The 20,516-nt window shown below is 49.0% G+C and overlaps 1 protein-coding gene across 1 annotated transcript in view; it reads left to right on the plus strand.

The window, feature by feature from the left end:
• Window positions 1-20,516, plus strand: part of LOC148532528 (hemicentin-2-like) — a 120,771-nt gene that overhangs the window by 66,966 nt on the left and 33,289 nt on the right. The window contains exons 10-15 of the mRNA XM_088467511.1: window positions 3,224-3,320; window positions 7,969-8,077; window positions 11,176-11,375; window positions 13,754-13,774; window positions 18,546-18,824; window positions 19,620-19,901. Of these exons, the coding sequence (XP_088323637.1) occupies window positions 3,224-3,320; window positions 7,969-8,077; window positions 11,176-11,375; window positions 13,754-13,774; window positions 18,546-18,824; window positions 19,620-19,901 (988 nt within the window). The remainder of the gene's footprint in view (window positions 1-3,223; window positions 3,321-7,968; window positions 8,078-11,175; window positions 11,376-13,753; window positions 13,775-18,545; window positions 18,825-19,619; window positions 19,902-20,516) is intronic.

The raw sequence follows: 20,516 nt of genomic DNA on the forward strand, positions 1-20,516 counted from the left end.
GGCGCGCAAGGGTTTGTTTGCCTGGGGGTAGCTGCGCAATGGTGCAGGGGTGGTTAGTCCAGGGGTAGTACTTTGTGACACCCTTTTTTTTTTTTTTCCCCATGTTAATGTGTCCTGTTATTACTGGGGGCGGGAGGAGGAGGAGCGCTGAAGCTGTGCACAGCTAGGTGAGGGGGCCACCATTTTACTTCAGAGCTCAGACATAATACTGCAGCAGCTGCGTAGCACACAGAGAAGTGTTCCTCACTGCACTGTAATATAATTAATTAGACTTCTGCACCTTTCTCCTGTACAATAATGTTAATTTGGGTTCTACAGTGTGACATAATGAGCATTTGGGTCCTAGTGTGTTTCCAAAGATGAATGTGGGCACTACTGCATGGCATATTTTGAATCTGGGGCAGGTATGGGCATGTGGCAGAATCTGATGACCATTGAAGAGGCATGTGTGGCAGTCTAATGGCATATGGGGAGGTTGAGGGGCACTTATGGGGCATGTGTAGTGGGCTATACAAGTTTTCATATATTCTGGTCACTGATGGTCTCGCTCCTAAACTTTTAAGATGCCTCCTATATTTTACAAAGATTTGTCGATCCCTGCTGTAATGTGTACCCACCCACCCCCATGTCCCTCACGCCTTCTGTGTACCCCACCACCCCTGTATGCCTCACCTTCTGTGTACCCCACCACCCCGTGTCCCTCACACCCTCTGGGTAACCCACCCCCCCTATATGTCTCGCCTTCTGTGTCCCTCACCACCTATGTGTGCCTCACCAGAAGCAGGGAGAGAAAAGTGCAAGGCTAAAGAGGGATATAGAGTATGAGTGGTGCAGGTGGCAAGTAAGGGAAGGCAAAAGAGGAGCAGGGGTGGTGCGAGGCATTAGGAAAATGCTGACCCAACCCTGTTTTGAGTGACCACACCCCTTGTGATATGTGGCCACTTCCAATTTTTCTGGTGCACGTCTATGGCATGCTCACAGGCTACCTCCATACCTCCACTTCAGAATTCCCACTTCGACCACTGCCTCCAACACTATTTACTGACTCTTCCATTACGTCACTGCTGTATTACACTGCCTAACTGTCTGTCTCCCCTCTAAATACCTGCATCCTCTGCTCTGCTTTCCTGCCCTCCTCCATTCTTCGCTCTCACCTACCTACCCCCTCTCCCTCCGCCCTGTATCATCCACCATGCATATTCGCCCCTGCCCCATACCAATTCTCTCCACCGACTCACACCTTCCACTTAGATCTAGCACCCCCCCCACAACCCAGGGAAATCTCATCCACATGTCCCCTCCCTCCCATTATCCTGTGCCCTCTGGAATACCAGAGCCGTCTGTAATAAACTGCCTGCTATCCACAACCTCACATTTCACACTCTCTAAATCTTCTCGCTATCACTGAAACCTGGCTCTCCTCCTCTGACACTGCCTCCCCTGCTGCCCTCTCCTATGGGGGCCTCACCTTCACCCACTCTCAAACCTGACAACCGCCAAGGCGGTGGAGTGGGCATCCTCTCATCACCAAACTGCACACTTCGCATTATCCCACCTGAGCCCTCCCTTTCTTTCTCCTCCTTTGAGGTCCACTCTATCAGTCTCTTCTACCCCATTCATCTGTGTTGCAGTCATCTACCTTCCCCCAGGCTCCCCCACCCAATTCCTTGACAACTTCACTGCCTGGCTTCCCCACTTCCTCTCTGCTGACCTCCCCTCTATAGTCCTTGGTGACATTAACATCCCTATTGACATCACAAATCCTGCATCCACTAATCTTCTTGCCCTCTACTCCTCCTTTGGACTTTCTCAGTGGATGTCCGTCGCTACCCACTGTCTCGGCCACTCCCTTGACCTTATCTTTACCCATCTGTGTGCTCTCTGACTTCTCCAACTCTCCCTTCCCCCAGCATCTACTCTCCTTCACTCTCTCAACTCCTTCACTCCTCCCCTCACCCAAAGCGCAATCTTGAGATTCTCAACCCTACTGTTCTGTCTTCCTCACTTGACACTCTCCTCTATCAACCACTTCTGCACTTGACTCCATTGCCCCCATCTCCTCTGTCCCCCTCAGTCAATCCAAACCCCAACCCTGGCACTCCAAACTGACCCGGTTTCTCCAAAAATGCTTGCAGACCGCCGAACGCCTCTCGAGTGAATCTCACTCTCTGGCGGACTTCCTTCACTTAAAGTTTGTCCTCTACAGCTCGGCCCTCTCCCTCGCCAAGCAATCCTTCTTCCACTAGCTCATCTTCTCTCAATCCTTCAATTACTGCTGCCTCTTTGGTACTTTCAACACATTCTCCTTCACCCCCCTCCCCTTCCATCATCCCTCACTGAATTTGACTTTGCCTCAATTTTGGAAGAGAAGAAGGAGGCAATCCGTCACATTATATCCTCCAATCTCCCGGCTGCACCCCACCATCCACATCTCCCGGCCACCCCACCTTGTGCTCTTTCCACACCATTGGTGACTAGGTCCACTCCCTCATCTTGTCCTCTCCCTCCACCTTCCCCCTTAACCCCCTCCCTTCTCGCCTTCTTAACTCCCTCTCTGCCACTGCCTGCTCCCACCTTGCTCATCTTTTCAACTTATCTCTCTCCACCAGCATCTTTCCCTCATCATTTAAACATGCTCTTGTCACACCTATGATTTTTTTTTTTTTAAAGAAATCTCGACCCGTCCTCACCCACCAACTACCACTCCATTTCTCTTCTCCCTTTCATCTCCAAACTACTTGAGCAGCTTGTCTACAGCCGCCTCACCAGCTATCTCTCTGACAACTCCATCCTTCATCCTCTCCAATCTGGCTTTTGCCCACATCACTCCACTAAAACTGCCATGGCCAAAGTCACCAATGACCTACTTGCAGCCAAATCCAGGGGCCCCTTCTCTCTGCTCATCCTCCTGGACCTCTCTGCAGCCTTCAACACTGTGGATCAGCCTCTCCTCCTCTGCACCCTTCAGACCTGTAGCATCTCTAACACCCTCCATACCTGGTTCACATCTTACTTCACCAACCACTCCTTTTCTGTTTCTGCCTCTGGCTCCACCTCCCCCCTTCCCATTGGTGTCTCACAGGGTTCTGTCCTGGGCCCCTGCTCTTCTCCCTGTACACCTATACACTAGGAGAACTCATCAGCTCCTTCGGCCTCCAATACCACCTCTATGCCGATGACCCGCAACTATACCTCTACTCTCATGACTTCTGTCCTCTCTCAGGTATCCAGCTGCATCTCTGCCATTGCTTCCTGTATGTCCAAGCGCTCTCTGAAGCTCAACATGGACAAAACTGAACTCATCATCTTACCCCCTAATAGTCTCCACTCCAACCAACCTCTCTATCGCTGTTGACAACACAATCATCTCCCCTGTCCCCCAACTTCTCTGCTTGGGTGTCACCCTTGGCTCTACCCTCTCCTTTGCCCCCTCTTCAATCTTTGGCTCAATTCTGTCTGTTGCAGCTACGCAACATTGGTCGTATTAGGCCTTTCCTCTCCCAGAATGCTACCAAACTGATTATTCATTCACTAATCATTTCTCAGCTCCACTACTGCAACCTTCTCCTCACTGTCCTCCCACATTGACATCTTGCCCCCCTCCAGTCTGTTCTCAATGCTGCAGCTAGACTTAACTTCCCCTCATGCCGTTCCACTTACGCTGCTCCCCTCTGCTAAAACCTGCACGCCTATTCCCCTACAGAATCCTCTTCAAACTCCCCTTCACATACAAGGCCCTCTCCAACTGTACTGCTCCCTACATCTCCAACCTAATCTCCCTCCTGCCCTCCGGTCTGCCAATGACTGTTACCTCTCCTCTACTCTGGTTTCTGCATCTCATGCTTGTATCCAAGATTTTGCCTGCGAAGCCCCCCTGCACTGGAATGAGCTCCCTCGCTCAATCAGGCTCTCCCCGACCTTGCAGAGCTTCAAACGTGCACTGAAAACCCACCTGTTCATCAAAGCATACCCTTCCACCACATAACCCTGTTACCAGGTCTCTGTCCCTCCCGCCTCAGCCATCTCTACCTCGCCTACTTCCTGTGCTCAGGTCCCCATCTACACACTCATGCCATCTGTGTCTCCCCCTCCCCTAGATTTTAAGATCCTAGAGCAGGGTACTCCTCCCCACTGTCTCACAGCCCCTTTCTCTAGCACTTCAATGACAGCCTTCACCTTCCCACCTGTACTGTCTATGGAGAATTGTGTTGCTAATTATTACTTGTGCTCTGTTTATATTTTGCTTAATGTAATTATCTGTGCACCCTGTACTGTATGTACGGCACTGCGGACCACTTGTGGCGCCCTAAAATTTAAATGTAGTAATACCAGGTTCTGACTGCTCTCTATTATCATGTACAATCCTGACTTTCCTTGAAGCCTGCAGCTGATGACTATCAGTACTTATCCTGGAATGTTATGGGGGCTCCTTTATATCTCCCTGTAACTCTTACAGACTTGCAATATTAATGGTGCGATCTATACAGTTTGTTAGAATGAGCTCTGCAATAGGTTCTAACTGGAGAGCAGACTCCGAGACTAGTGAATATGCAAGGCTGCAACGCACAGCGAGCCTGGTGATGTCCCTTACAGTGACGTAACTAATCGGGCGCTGCATAAGGGGCACTACTACTAGGGGCGTTAAGTTGCATGTGGAAAGGAATGCTCCCAGAGTGATGAGAAATGGTGCTGTCATGTTGGTACACCCCTTGTGGCCACGTGCACATGGGGGCCCTCAATTTTTCATCTTGTCCTGGGCTCCATATACCCTAGTTCACCACTGGCACCTTAGTCATGTAATAATAAAGTGCAGGCAGATGAATCCAAATCCTGACAGCTAACTTTGTCCTTAGCTCAGTACAGTTATCTCAGGAGTAGCTATATACTAATAGTGTTTCCAAATACTGCCTATCCGTAGACGAATCTTTGCTGAAGAACAATATCTGTGCTGACTAGAATTACAGATGTCACACATCTCGGCTGCAGTCGTGCCCAAAAGCTCTCTGCACGACAGGTCCCTGTGAGACCTGCTAGCGGCAGGCGTCTGTTTTTTTTTCTAAATGCATCTAAATTGCAAGACTGTGCTGAGTAATGTGATGTGTGACACCTGTATATCTGTGTGCTCCTGAGTCTGTATATGGGAGACTGTGCTGAGTAATGTGATATGTGACACCTGTATATCTGTGTGTTCCTGAGTCTGTATATGGGAGACTGCGCTGAGTAATGTGATATGTGACACCTGTATATCTGTGTGCTCCTGAGTCTGTATATGGAGACTGTGCTGAGTAATGTGATATGTGACACCTGTATATCTGTGTGCTCCTGAGTCTGTATATGGGAGACTGCGCTGAGTAATGTGATATGTGACACCTGTATATCTGTGTGCTCCTGAGTCTGTATATGGGAGACTGCGCTGAGTAATGTGATATGTGACACCTGTATATCTGTGTGCTCCTGAGTCTGTATATGGAGACTGTGCTGAGTAATGTGATATGTGACACCTGTATATCTGTGTGCTCCTGAGTCTGTATATGGGAGACTGCGCTGAGTAATGTGATATGTGACACCTGTATATCTGTGTGCTCCTGAGTCTGTATATGGGAGACTGCGCTGAGTAATGTGATAGGTGACACCTGTATATCTGTGTGCTCCTGAGTCTGTATATGGGAGACTGCGCTGAGTAATGTGATAGGTGACACCTGTATATCTGTGTGCTCCTGAGTCTGTATATGGGAGACTGCGCTGAGTAATGTGATAGGTGACACCTGTATATCTGTGTGCTCCTGAGTCTGTATATGGGAGACTGCGCTGAGTAATGTGATAGGTGACACCTGTATATCTGTGTGCTCCTGAGTCTGTATATGGGAGACTGCGCTGAGTAATGTGATAGGTGACACCTGTATATCTGTGTGCTCCTGAGTCTGTATATGGGAGACTGCGCTGAGTAATGTGATAGGTGACACCTGTATATCTGTGTGCTCCTGAGTCTGTATATGGGAGACTGCGCTGAGTAATGTGATAGGTGACACCTGTATATCTGTGTGCTCCTGAGTCTGTATATGGGAGACTGCGCTGAGTAATGTGATAGGTGACACCTGTATATCTGTGTGCTCCTGAGTCTGTATATGGGAGACTGTGCTGAGTAATGTGATATGTGACACCTGTATATCTGTGTGCTCCTGAGTCTGTATATGGAGACTGTGCTGAGTAATGTGATATGTGACACCTGTATATCTGTGTGCTCCTGAGTCTGTATATGGCAGACTGTGCTGAGTAATGTGATATGTGACACCTGTATATCTGTGTGCTCCTGAGTCTGTATATGGAGACTGTGCTGAGTAATGTGATATGTGACACCTGTATATCTGTGTGCTCCTGAGTCTGTATATAGGAGACTGCGCTGAGTAATGTGATATGTGACACCTGTATATCTGTGTGCTCCTGAGTCTGTATATGGGAGACTGCGCTGAGTAATGTGATAGGTGACACCTGTATATCTGTGTGCTCCTGAGTCTGTATATGGGAGACTGCGCTGAGTAATGTGATATGTGACACCTGTATATCTGTGTGCACCTGAGTCTGTATATGGGAGACTGTGCTGAGTAATGTGATATGTGACACCTGTATATCTATGTGCTCCTGTCCGGGCAGAGCGCGGGGAGGAGATGCAGCGTGCTCCTGTCTGGGCAGAGCGCGGGGAGGAGATGCAGCGTGCTCCTGTCTGGGCAGAGCGCGGGGAGGAGATGCAGCGTGCTCCTGTCCGGGCAGAGCGCGGGGAGGAGATGCAGCGTGCTCCTGTCCGGGCAGAGCGCGGGGAGGAGATGCAGCGTGCTCCTGTCCGGGCAGAGCGCGGGGAGGAGATGCAGCGTGCTCCTGTCCGGGCAGAGCGCGGGGAGGAGATGCAGCGTGCTCCTGTCCGGGCAGAGCGCGGGGAGGAGATGCAGCGTGCTCCTGTCCGGGCAGAGCGCGGGGAGGAGATGCAGCGTGCTCCTGTCCGGGCAGAGCGCGGGGAGGAGATGCAGCGTGCTCCTGTCCGGGCAGAGCGCGGGGAGGAGATGCAGCGTGCTCCTGTCCGGGCAGAGCGCGGGGAGGAGATGCAGCGTGCTCCTGTCCGGGCAGAGCGCGGGGAGGAGATGCAGCGTGCTCCTGTCCGGGCAGAGCGCGGGGAGGAGATGCAGCGTGCTCCTGTCCGGGCAGAGCGCGGGGAGGAGATGCAGCGTGCTCCTGTCCGGGCAGAGCGCGGGGAGGAGATGCAGCGTGCTCCTGTCCGGGCAGAGCGCGGGGAGGAGATGCAGCGTGCTCCTGTCCGGGCAGAGCGCGGGGAGGAGATGCAGCGTGCTCCTGTCCGGGCAGAGCGCGGGGAGGAGATGCAGCGTGCTCCTGTCCGGGCAGAGCGCGGGGAGGAGATGCAGCGTGCTCCTGTCCGGGCAGAGCGCGGGGAGGAGATGCAGCGTGCTCCTGTCCGGGCAGAGCGCGGGGAGGAGATGCAGCGTGCTCCTGTCCGGGCAGAGCGCGGGGAGGAGATGCAGCGTGCTCCGACATAGCAAAATTCTGCATTTCACAGGTCCGTGGAGAGCGCGCAGCCAGCTAGGGGACAAGCCCAAGCTCTGTAGAGTACACTGTGCGTCTGGGGTGGAACTAAAGGGCCTAATAGGGGAAAATGCAGCTCAGTCCAGGTAAAATGATAGCCGTTAGGAGCCGCCGCACTGGCTCACAGGTTCGGCAGGTCCCGGTCGCTGCAAAGTCTCCGGGACACCACGTCACACCAGCCACAATGCCCAATGGTCCTGATGGTTACTAGGCAAATTTCTTTCTGTTGGTCCTGGATGCTACTACAGCCAGGACGCTCTCTGTATGTGCAGCTACTCAGTGTAATTGTAGAGGCCTGTCTCTATGTGCAGCTGCAGTGTAGTGAATTGCAAGGGGCCTGTCTCTGTTCTGGGGTTATGATTGGCTCCCTGTTCATAGCTTCTGTCCTGCCAACCACCGGCTTTCCAGACTCTCTAATCCCGGCAAGGTACCAACAACAGGCGTTAGATCTACGCCAGGAGACCGACGTCTGGCATACCGAACGAAGGTAAGCCGTGCGTGGACAGCTGTGGGGAAGGGAGGGTTAGGTTTTAGGGCTCCTGGGGGGACTTAGGGTAAGGCTAGGGGAAGGGGGGGGGTTTAGGCACCCCCTGGGAGACATAGGGTTAGGCTGTGGAGAAGGGTGGGGGGGGGGGTTAGGCACCCCTAAGGGAGGGTTATGGGGGGGGGAATAGGGTTAGCAATAGTTGCCTTATTAACGATACTTACCTTATTAATGATCCGCATCTTCACCCTTGCCGGGCTGCACCTGTAGGAAATTGAACAGTCAGCCATGCAGCCGGTGGTAATGCCTACTACACCCCCTGCCAGAAGTCACCTGCCCTGCTGCAGGACTCTAGCAGTTTTCGGCAGCCATTTCTTGAATTGCTACTTGTCCCTGCGTGTAGGAATCCCTGCCGGCATTCTTTGCCAGTCCTGCGTCTGCCTGGTAATCTACCTTTCTCTGGACATGGATGATCTCCTGCTCCCACCTCAGCCCATTCCTTGCGCTGCCTAGTTACCACAGTGGGGAAGATTCAATTTAACGCAAGGTGAATAGCACCAGGAAGGAGTTTCCCCAAGCTATTCAGTTGTCCCCATTGCACCCCGCACTTAGTCGGGAGATGCCCGTTACCGTGTCTGTTTAGTGGGAGAATGCCAGTTAGTATGACTAAAGTGCCAGCCAAGAAGCTGTTCACTCTTTGTACCCAAGTCCGGGCGGCATCCTTGTACTGGGTGAACTTCTCCCGCGTAAGGGGGACATCTTATTAGCCTGCAGGAGTCGTGTGGTGATCTAGGCGTACATAATAGGGAGTAGGACAAGGGGATAGAGGATAATAAGCTGAGACAGAAAAAGCAAGACAAGAATAAAAAGGAACCCCTTAGCTGTAAGTCAGGAGCTCTGACCGAATCATCAGGAACAAACAGCGAAGGAGGCAGACCCCTGCCTAACCCAGCACTAAGAAGCCTATACCCCGCCTCTCACAGTGGCAAACGCAGGATTTCTAGAGAGGGGTTTCCAAATGCTTGATTTTAGAGCGAGTGTGGCCAGTCCATGAAGAGGGTATATTTAGCACTTATCCAGCTTTAATATGTGTCATACAAAGTGTATTGTGTACCATAATTCCAGCATATACAGGACCAGCGATCACAGTAACCCATTAGATGTGGCAGTAGGGCCACCCTGCTTGAACTGAATGTTTTTATTTTAGATGTGGGCACCATTCCTGGGTATGGGAGCGAGTCTGGGGGAGCAGCAGAAGAACCTAGCACTGCCCGGGACATATATATGTATATTGCACTCTATAGCAGTGTATCCCTAATTGGTGCACCGGTTATTTATTACTGGCTAATACATGTTAAAAGATCCACAGGTGGTGCTATTTATTTAATTTATGATACTGAGAAGACCATGCAGCGCTAGTAAAATTCCATTATATTACTATTGTGGTCATGGTGTGGGCTGGGGAGGAGGGTTTCCAGGCAGATGGAAAACCCCTCCCCCCCCCCCCCCCCTGCATTTGCCTATGACCTCTCGCAATGACTAACCGGAGCCCTATTGGCTAAAACATAAGCCTAGCAACTAAACTTAACCCTTCACTGCCCAACCTGGTGCTAACATACTGATACTGCCTATGGGTTTAAAATGATGTCCTGCATATTCTAATGCCGTCCGTATTTCTTACTGGTGATAGGGGAGTGCACTACTGCGTAGACTCAATGCTTAAAGTACCTCCCAGGGAGGCTTCATCTCAAACCAAGATGGCCAGTACTGTACAGGAGTGGTGCCATCTTGTTACTGTGACACAGTGGGAGATGGCCTTCTATAACTTAGCTCCATCAGTGACCTGATAGCGCTGTTCCGGCACGCTACAACGCTACCGGTATCCAATATGCACTCACCTGCTGGTGAGGTCCTATCAAACCCCTCTCTCTGCTCAAGCTCTGCTCCATCGTAACCAGTGTATCACAGTACGGCTGTACAAGACTCAACACCAAATAAACTATCCAACTGGTTAAGCAACTGGGCTGTCTGTAGTGGTAAATGGTATTATACATGTTAATGCTATTGTATGTAACATAATTGCTCAACTATTGAGAATACAACCAGAAAGTTTCCTTTTAGGAGAGAAAGTATTGAACTGTTCCTGTACAATAAAACCAAACTTTATATGTGTATATATATATATATATATATATGTATATGTATATGTATGTGTGTGTGTAGGTGTACTGTTTGATGCCATAATTGGTATTAATCCTTTCTCTATACCCATTCACTATTGTCAGGGCTTTTCAATCAAATGTTACCTACTCGGCTGGCGGCATTGGTGATGTGAGACAGCAGCACGGCCTTTGTAACTTTGCTGATCCCCAGAAGGGAACTACAGAAGGCAGAAAGCAGGGGCTAAAACCACACAGCCCCACCTTCCTTCCTGGTAGGCTGCCGCCCACCCGGTCCAAGCCTCGCCCTAGCTCAGAGGGCACTGCCTGCACTGTGTGTGTGCAATGATCATCAATGATTTCCTGCTATTAATATAAAATGCCAATGACCTCATGGATAGCCATCCCTATGGCAGGGAGAATGCAGAGTGAATGAGGGGCTAGTAGACAGACTGCTGTTCCTCCCAGCAGAGGAAAGAGCCATAGAAGCTGCGTCACAGAAGGTGCTCCCGATGAGGCAGGCGGGATACTGTAGATACAATTCTGCGCTCTGAGACCAGCGGGTCTCTGTGCATGGATGCAAACGGCGAGCTCTTGTGTGCAGCACATGTGCAGATGCCAGTTTATCCATTTTGTATTTTCTGTTAAACATCTGTACGGTTTGGGTATGAGATACCGGCGCTCAGGATCCCAACACCTATTGGTCAGTATCCTAACCCTCCCCCCTAGCGTCCCTGCCCGGTGCCTAAACCAAACCTACTCCCCTAGTGTTTAAACCCAACTTCCCCCTCTCTACACCCTAAACCTAACCCTGCCCCCTTAGTGCCTAACCATCCCCCTTACCCCACTACTTACCGTCGGGATGCTGGTGGTCGGTGCCAGAATTCTGACAGGTGTCGGGATTCTAAGTGCTGGCATCTTAACTGTATCCTATCCGTACAGCCAGAACATTGACCCTCAACTAAGAGGGCTGACACGGATTCACTTGGCAGCCATCTTCTTCCTGTTTGGTCCCTCACAAACACTGAAGTGTTCTACTCGACGAGGGAAATTCATTTCCTGGCATGGAAGCAGTGTCCTGTTCTGGAACGGCACATTGTCTGCCGTTAGCATTGCAATTTTTGTATTGCACCCCCATAAAAGTGTGAGGAAAAACATGTGATGTTGGCACTACCGTGATTAGCCATATGGCTTTTTTGTGCAATATTTTTCACCGGTTTACTCAGATTAATAACCATGCCTTCCAACTTGCCCTGATCTTGACTCAGTGGTGTATCCATAATAGGTTCAGGATGTGCAGTGACACAGGTCCTTGGGGCTATGGGGGGGGGTCTACTAGGGTTGGCCATCGATGGCAAAACCATCAGACAGGTAACTATTGTTGATTGCTGAGAGCCAATGGTTCTCAGCCATTGATGGACAAGTGGGAGCAAATAGTTTTTTTGTTTTTTATTTCTTGACGGAACTTCACCCTGCCCTCATTTTTGATTGGCCCGTGACCCGCCATGCCCCCAGTAGTGGTGACCATCGATGGTTCAGCATAGATGTTTTTTTACCCTGCACTCAATTCAGTAAATGCACATTCTGTGTCTGCCTCCAACTCTGAAGAAATCTCTGCGCATATCGGTGGCAAAATGGCGTCGGCACCATATTCACAATTTGATTTTGCAAAGACAACCTGCAAGACATCTGTTCTACTCTGCCTATAATCCAGACCTCCTGCAACCCAGAACCACACACCAGCCAGCCCCTCAGTGTGCTGGAGCGCTATGTAAGAGGGGATCACAGCAATGTACTGGCGGGAGTCGTTATATTATATGCGAGGCCCGGTGACGGGGGTACAAAGGGTACCCTCATCCTGGGCCCCGAGGTTTAGAGGGGCTCCGAGGTTCACAGCCTCAAAACTGGGCTAGAGTGACGACGATAATTCCTCCCCTGTGAGTGGCCCCGCTCCTGGCTACTATTGACAAACGAATTACTGAGCCCGATGACGCTGCTGGGGCGGCCCTTCTATCCCTGCCTCCTTCGGTTTCCCTATTGGAAGGAGATCTACCAACCAAGGGGTTAGCTGCGGCCACCTAAGAAGAGGCTGAGGAGCAGGATGAGGAATGGATGCAGTGCAGGTCCAAGCAGCAAGCCTAGCCGCAGTACCACCAGTGTCCACTGCGCAGACGGCATCCTCCCCTGAGAGACCGTTTTATGGGAAGTCGACATTTACTTTATTTAGATAGACATCTATCGATCTATATATGTGTGTGTATGTATATTATATATAAACATTTTTGTTTTAATAACCTTCTTCAAGAGTGGAAACGTCGGACACACTTATGCTAGGACAGTGTGGTGAATTTTTTTTTCTTGTAAAGTGCATTGAGTGCCGTCCATCTTCTCTCCATTTGTCTATTATTTTTGGGGAAGGCACCTGGGCATCTAAACCGCTCTTCACAGCTGGAGCGCTGGACTTTGTGCATTTATATCTATATTCATATATTAGCAGACTCAGGGGAGGGATATGTGCTTGTGGTGGAGGGGGCCCCCCGGAGACATCAGTGTATCGGGCCCCAGGATTTCTGTTGCCGGCCCTGGCGAGGCCTATTAGAGAACCACATTTACGTGGCCTCCGATCACCTGCCGACTTTGAACTGTGCCAATGGCATTGTCATTCTACATTCAGGGTAAGTCAGTCTCCCGTCATGTTGTGTTTATACCGTTCTGTAATTCACTAGAATTGATCAGTGTGCTTGTTCCACCCGCAGGAGAAGATAAGAACCACGACTTGTGTTGTATGATCAGACACTTGTTCAGTATGAACAAGAAATGACATCTCGGCACCATGCTTCTCCTGCTGTTAGTGGGTAAGTAGCGCGATCTATGATCATGTATATAATACACGTGTGATGGGTGTTACCTGAGCGTTGTCTGTAATGTGCTGAATGGGCCGTATGGCTGTTTGCCAGGAAAATTATTACACAATAAATATAAAATGCACAACAAAAAAAAGGGAAAGAAAAAGTAGCCAGGTATGGTAGAAGTTTATAACTTAACTTGTCATAAATCTTGGATAATATAAATGGCAATCCCGCTCAATCAAAGCAAATATACAATATATATATTTTTATGTCTTCATTTTTTTTTTATTTGGTCTGAGTAAATTAGGTTGAGATTTTTTTTTTATTAAGGGACTGATTCAGAGATGTACGATAACTCGATGGTTAGTGCACATCTCCGATGGTGGGAGGACTGCGCCTTGTCGGGAGGTGCACCTCCATCTACGAGTTTGCCCGCAGAGCCTCCCAGCCGCAGCCAGCGGTAATTAATACGTATTCCGATTAGAGGAATATGAAAGCATTTGATGACTTGTGAACGGTTTTATGCCACAATGAAGATACTGTGTCATTATATTTTACGGAGATTAAAAGTAATTAAAAATACAAAAATATCGTAAAACATAATGAATAGGAAATAGGAAATTTAACATATTATATTGTTACATTTCTAAACTGAACATTTTATTTTTCAGCTCTGAGTACTGGAACGCTAGGTGAGTACAGGACAAACCATTATTAAAACCCATAAATGTGCCTCTCTATGTATGTGTATATCTATGGGATGTAGTTAGGTGACCGCTGCACGGGATGCTGGCGGACGAAATACCTACGCAGGATATCAGAGATGTTGACGTCAGCAGCCCGAACATAAAGGAGGGGGGGGGGGGAGCGATTTGGGTACCTCAGGGGGGTTGGAGTTAGGCTGTGGACAGGGGGGTTTCTGTTGGATACTAAGGGGGAAGGGTTAGGTTTAGGCAATCACACAGAGTTTAGGGATAGAGGGAGAAGGCGGGAAGGGGGGAGAGTAAGAATACTTACAGCAGTGACTGCGCGGCCGCCCTAATTGCATCTTACGGCGGCCAGCCGCTGGAGTTATACGAGTACCCTTTAGCACCGATGAGTGCGGGGATGTAAGTTTGCGGTTAGCTAAGGACAGTATGGACGGGGAGAATAGCTGGAAGTGGAGCGAGCTGCAGTCAGGTCATTTCTTCTGTCCTACACGCCCAGGAGCACAGCAGTAAGTCCCTATACACCTTCCCAAGCCCCCATTAGTACGTTCTGGGCCAGCACAAGTGCAGACCTACCAGTGACTCTTGTAGGTTTGCTGGATTACTTTTCCAGTGATACATTTGCATCAAGTCAGCTGCTCTAATAACAACTTTAAATTGGATATTCGTCCGTGTGAGTTGATTTTGCACAGTTATTGCTGACAAATATCATGTCTATATTTCTGTCCTTTTGATTGAAGGCTTTTTTAACTTTATATTCTACATGTTATGTAATTATTAATGGATATTAAATTCTTCTGTAGAAAAACCATGAGTTGAATTTAGCTTGTTAGTATTGGCGCTCCAATTAAATTAGATGTTGTGTTTGTAGCCGTTTTCAGCTAAAAAAAAAAAAAAGGGAATTGGCAATATCTCTTGGGAGCAGATTACGGTAATGCATCTACGATTGATTAGGGAGATTTCGCCAATTACCGGAGGAAGTCATCATTCCTCCTCTCCAGAAGTATCATTTTTGTGATGACAGCTTTTCAGGAATTAGATACTATTCCCTGCCTATACCTACCTTACCGCATACGCAGCACTGCCTCCAGCTGCAGTAATTTTGTGTGTGTCCCCCCTCTCCTGCCCTCCGCTCACATCCCTGTCCCCCACCTCCCTGGCCGCTGCAGCCGCCTCCTGTGCTCTGACACTCTGTTCTCTCGGCAGAACACAAAGTTTTAAAAAAAATATATATATATATTTTTTTTAAATTTTACTGTGTTCTGCTGGGAGAACAGAGTGTCAGAGCAGGAGCCGGGGGAGGGACCATGGAGCAACATAGTGAGCAGAGGAGGACCTGCTCACGCTGACAGCAGGTAAGTGTAACCCGCTGTACGCCACCCGAGAGTGGCGGATAGTAACACCATCAAATTCCGAAAATACAGAATTTTCAGGATTTGATGAATAGCCTAATTTCTACATCCCCATACTAATGTACTAATGTATGGGGAGTGTGGAAAGTAACGCAGTGGGACTTAACACAGGAGAGATCAGTGATCTCTCCTGTGTTAAGTGTGTTTATGAATATTTAAAAAAAAAAAAGGTAATTAAAGGAAAATGCTCCTTTAAGTCAGAAGTGTTATATATAATATTTATTAGACAGTCTGAAGTCTAAAGTTTCCAAATAAAACAGCTGATTCCATGATTAGTCAGTGACCGTTACATCTCCGGCACCACGTAACGGAAATAAAGTGACAACTACATTGTATCAGCGAGTTATCTGCAGAGGAAATCAGCACAGATAATACAGACAGACAATATCACAGTGACATAAAGATGGTGCTCAGATATAGGGCCTGATACAGAGATATATGATAACCCAATGGCTAGTGCACATCTCCCATGATTAACGATCTGAGCATGTGCAGAACGGGTCCTGCGATCTCGCACGCAGACCCCCCCCCCCTCCAAACCACAATATGATTGACATGCCGCAGTGTTTGGGGGGCCAAGCGGGGGGGCGTAACTGGCCACCATTCCCAGAAATGGGGGGAGGGGAGGGTCATCCCTTTTTTCCCGGGAGGGACGAAGCTTCAGCTACCGCAGCCTGGTCAGAGAAGCAAACCAGGCTGACCATTGGTAGCAATGGTTGTGATGATAACCCCAGGATGTGACCACGGGGGCAGCACTGGGATCGCACATGCAGCGAGGAGGCATCCGTCTCCTATAGACACCTCCCGCTGCATTTGAGATGGACGGGAGTGCACAGCCGCTTGTGCGCAGCTCTGGGATTCCGCCCATCTCTGCCACAGTCTCTATTGGATGATCAGAAAATCGTCAGCTTACGAGTAACAACTTAATATAATTAATTTTGGGAGCATTGGCAGAGGTGAAGAGATACCACTAATATACAGGCGCTGTGCCGCTGAGTGTCACTTCCTGTGTTTAGAGCGAGTGCTGTGTATTCTATCACCAGACGCTGCTTTTAGTAGTCTGACAATCCCCCAAACACACATGGACGCAGCGGCCATGCCGGGCGTAGTGGCACGATTCTCTTCTGCGCATGCATCCAGAGTTGGAGTTACGAATGACGCATGGTCTCAGAAATGTGTATAAAATGTACTGGGCGTTCCCAGGTGGTGACAAGGGGGAGGCTGAGCGGATGCATGGTGAGGGTCTATCTTATGCGCGTGTTATGGGGGTACAGTCATTGACATGGGAGGCGGGTGCAAGTTCCGATGACGCGACTGATGGTATCTCAGCAGCTGAAGATACTCAGAGTGGGCGTCTCGGTCCTTGCACATGCGGGCGGCGCGCTTCTACACCTGGGAAGAGCCTGTAGCAATCGTTGCATAATGTACCGGCAATAGACGCTGCGTGGTGCGACTCAAGCCCAATATCCCTCCCCTAATAAGCCATTCTGATACACAGTATATTTAGGGTCTCATCCTATGAGGGCTGCTGCAGCTGATACATAGTTACCATACACAAACACACAGAGCTAGATGAGGTCAAATGAGGTTGGAGGGCGCATTCAGACTGACGCAAATAACTTTAGAATGTATTCATCTCTACTAAATATAATAACACATGTGATATAATAAAGTTCCTCTTGTGAGATCCTTATAACTAGCAAATATGACCTACTACATAAATGTGCAGAAAGGAAGCCTTTGTACGCTGCACATTATACCACTGTATTCCCAATAATCATCATTCACATCGGGGGCAGCTTAGTAGAAGAGGGTGTGTGTGGAGGCTCCGTGCGGGCACCCTACGCTCTGCATCGCACCAGGCTCTGGTATTGTGCCAGTCTACTGCCCATGTGCAGGTCTCTGGGAACACGGCGTCTGTGACATGTTGCCAGTGAGTTCTCTGTAGGCCATGCACTAATCTCTGGGAACACGGTGCCTATGCCATATCCCCAGTGACTTCTCTACTGCCCATGCACTGGTTCCCAGCAACTTCTCTACTGCCCATGCACTGGTTCCCAGCAACTTCTCTACTGCCCATGCACTGGTTCCCAGCAACTTCTCTACTGCCCATGCACTGGTTTCCAGGAACATGGTGCCCTCCCCATGTTACCAGTAACTTCTCTACTGGACCATCCACAGGTCTCCAGGCGCATAGGACCTCATTCAGAGGTGGTCGTTAGTTACCAGCAGTCGCACTGAATCAGGGCGGCCGCTTGCATCCTGAACAGCTGCCTCCTTGTCGATAGTTAAGCCGACCTGGTTGATGGTCGCGATGGTGATCACCATTGGGGCTTACGACCAGACCCTAAGGTTGGGTCTGGGCACTCATAAGCCCCAGGGAGCTTTCTGCTCTGATGGAGCAGGAAGCTCCCCAGTGACATCACTGGTGATGTCAGTGCGGCCGCCCAACAAAACGGTAGGCGTTCGTAAAGGAACGCCTCCGTTTTGGAAACCACCCCCACCCCCCCGGCCCACCTACCAAACGTGGGCAGCTGTAGATCAGCATCGACAGCCGCCCCTTTGGTAGCGAGCTCCGGAGCGACAGAGTTTCTCTGTCGCTCCGGGTCTTGCGCACGCGCAGTGCGGCCGCAGGCCTAACCATCGAGTTAGTTATGAGCGCATCGGCACTCGCAACTGACTCTGAATAAGGTCCATAGTGCCTGTGCAGGTCTCTGTGACCATAGAGTTGCAGGGAGAAGACCTGGTAAACGAGGTGCTGTGGAACCAGCTGCTGCTGTCTGTGTAAAATCTGTGATGTACAAACGAGAATACTGACACAAAGTAACAGACTCTGCATTCACCAGTGTACACACAACTCATATAGTATAAATATGTATAGTATACCGATGCACAAAGCTTACAATTATCCACAGATGCAAATTTATTAACAAACATTAAAAAACATAAGTTTATAACGGGCAATGAATTGAGAATATATTTAAAACCACTAGCAGGGATAAGATTGTCGTGCAGCTCCGTTGTAATCTGATGGATATCTGACTATAGAAGCAGCTTATCGGGCGTCTATAATTGAGGCATGATGTGTAATTCAAGCAATGCAGGAACCAAGAGAATTCACCCAAGAGAAATACCATCATGCCACAACAGGGCAGCAAACGTCCTGACCTCAACCCTACACCTCCGGTTACATGTTGTGAATTCAATTCTATCGTACAGATATATAGATATACATGTATTTGCTGGGTTGTGCAAAAAAACTAAATATAAGAGGAGAATTTATTGTGTTGTGTTTGCTTGCTGTAAATGACACCTTACCTAGTTTTTCTTACGGTCTCTTTCAGTCACGTCTGATACTCCACAAATAAGCAATAGTCCGGCATCAGTAATAGAGGGCGATGAGATGACTCTGAGCTGTAAGAGAAGACACAACCTAGTTACAGCTACTCCAGACGTGCAGTTTGCTATCTACAGAAATGAGAAGAGAGTGCAGGAATTCGGACCGTCTGCTACATACACAGTTCTGTCAGCTCAGCTGGAGGATTATGGGAATTATAGCTGTGAAGTCAGAAATTCCACCGGCAGTGTGAGGAAGACTAGAGCCGTCTCTATACAGATAGAAGGTGAGTGCGCAATACTAAAACACTGCAGATCAATGTAACAGAAACACGACCCTGTCCAGCCATGATCTACCCCATATTTGCAAAAGGGCATACATAAGTCCTCTCTTACTGTTGCGTTAGTCGCTCCAAATAGCACCTCTCTGTGAGCCAGGTCCCGTTCGACTTGGCCACGCCGAGCGTCTTTTTTGCTGGAAATGTGCATTTTATTCACCTAACTAAAACTAGAAGCAACAAATCTACATTGCTAACTTACATTGAACAATTCCGTATGTAACATTTGTACATCTGTGTGTGACAGACTTCTTCTCGCACCAGCTTCTATTGTGCAACTTTGTAGATGAAGCACGTGTGTAAAACCAATTCCTGTGCACCTCAAGTCACAGCCCAGTGTCTCTGGTGCACTATTACTGGTGACTAGCTGCATCTGCCGCGCGAATAAGACAGAAAATGTAAAGACAAATAAGGTACGCTACTCATCTCAGGGCACCTCAGTCACTCCTAGCGTCTCGCACAGAATGACATATGGACGCCCAGTAAGTGAGGACACATCTGTACCTCTAAATGGGGGGTTAATTTGATGCAAATTAGGCCTACCCCCACCATATTTGGGACTGTTATTGAAGATACAATATACATCGATTTTGTTTTTATTTTATTTTTGGCACACTCTGTATATCCAAGCACAATAGCACAACATGAGACCTGCGTCTTTGTGTAGCCCTTGCTGGCTGTATATGACCCACATGTCACACTGTACCCAGTTTTTTTTTTTGTTTTTTTATACCATTTTTTTAGATCTTTTCAGCACTCCTGAAATTAGAAATAACCAGTCATCAGTGACAGAGTGCGATGAGATGACCCTGACCTGTGACATAAGACGTAACCCGGCCAGATCTACTACGGAGCTGGAGTTTGCCTTCTACAGAGATGGGTGGAATGAGCAGGACTTCAGTGCATCTGCTACATACAGCGTTCCATTAGGGCAGCTGGTGCATTTTGGGAATTATACCTGTGATGTCAGAACTCCCAGCGGCAATGTGAGGAAGAGGAGTGACGGGTTATATATACAAATAGAGGGTAAGTGCGGGACACTGAGATACTGTATATCGTCCAACATTGCAGAGGGCCACACAGGGAGTCACTTTGAAGATCCACCATACAACAACCCAGGCTCACAAATCGGTATACTTACCACCAGAGGTGGCTCCTATCTCTTTCAGTCAGGGGAGCTGCCTTGGAGCTCTAAGTGGTTATGACATTTAGACAGGTCCTGGGCCTTTAAACAAAACCAGTCCTATTGTTGAGGTGTAAATGTAAATCCATTTCCCACTGCTCTCCAGAGTACATGTGTGTGGGGAAAGAGGTTGGTGCTTGCACATTCCTTGCTGCAGTAGTACAGAAGACCTGCACCACTACCCCCATGCAGCTGTCGCTCAGAGAATGCATCACAAAACATACACACAAGCAAATGCTGGCCTCCAAGGAAAGCAGGATCAAGTGATGCACCCGCTGGGAAGTGGAACGCTGGGTGCTAAAGGCCTGGTACTACTGCCAGGTTCTCACACCAGACCTGATATTCTGGTCATAAATGATAGGAAACCACAGCTCCATTGCCACCAGAAAAGGTAGCCTGTTCCAATAAGCGAGACCCTAATAATGCCAAAAATCTGGCCAGGGCTCAGCACACCAAGC

Source organism: Taudactylus pleione, unplaced genomic scaffold (assembly GCF_031769625.1).
Source record: "Taudactylus pleione unplaced genomic scaffold, aTauple2 ptg000073l, whole genome shotgun sequence".
Lineage (NCBI taxonomy): Eukaryota > Metazoa > Chordata > Amphibia > Anura > Myobatrachidae > Taudactylus > Taudactylus pleione.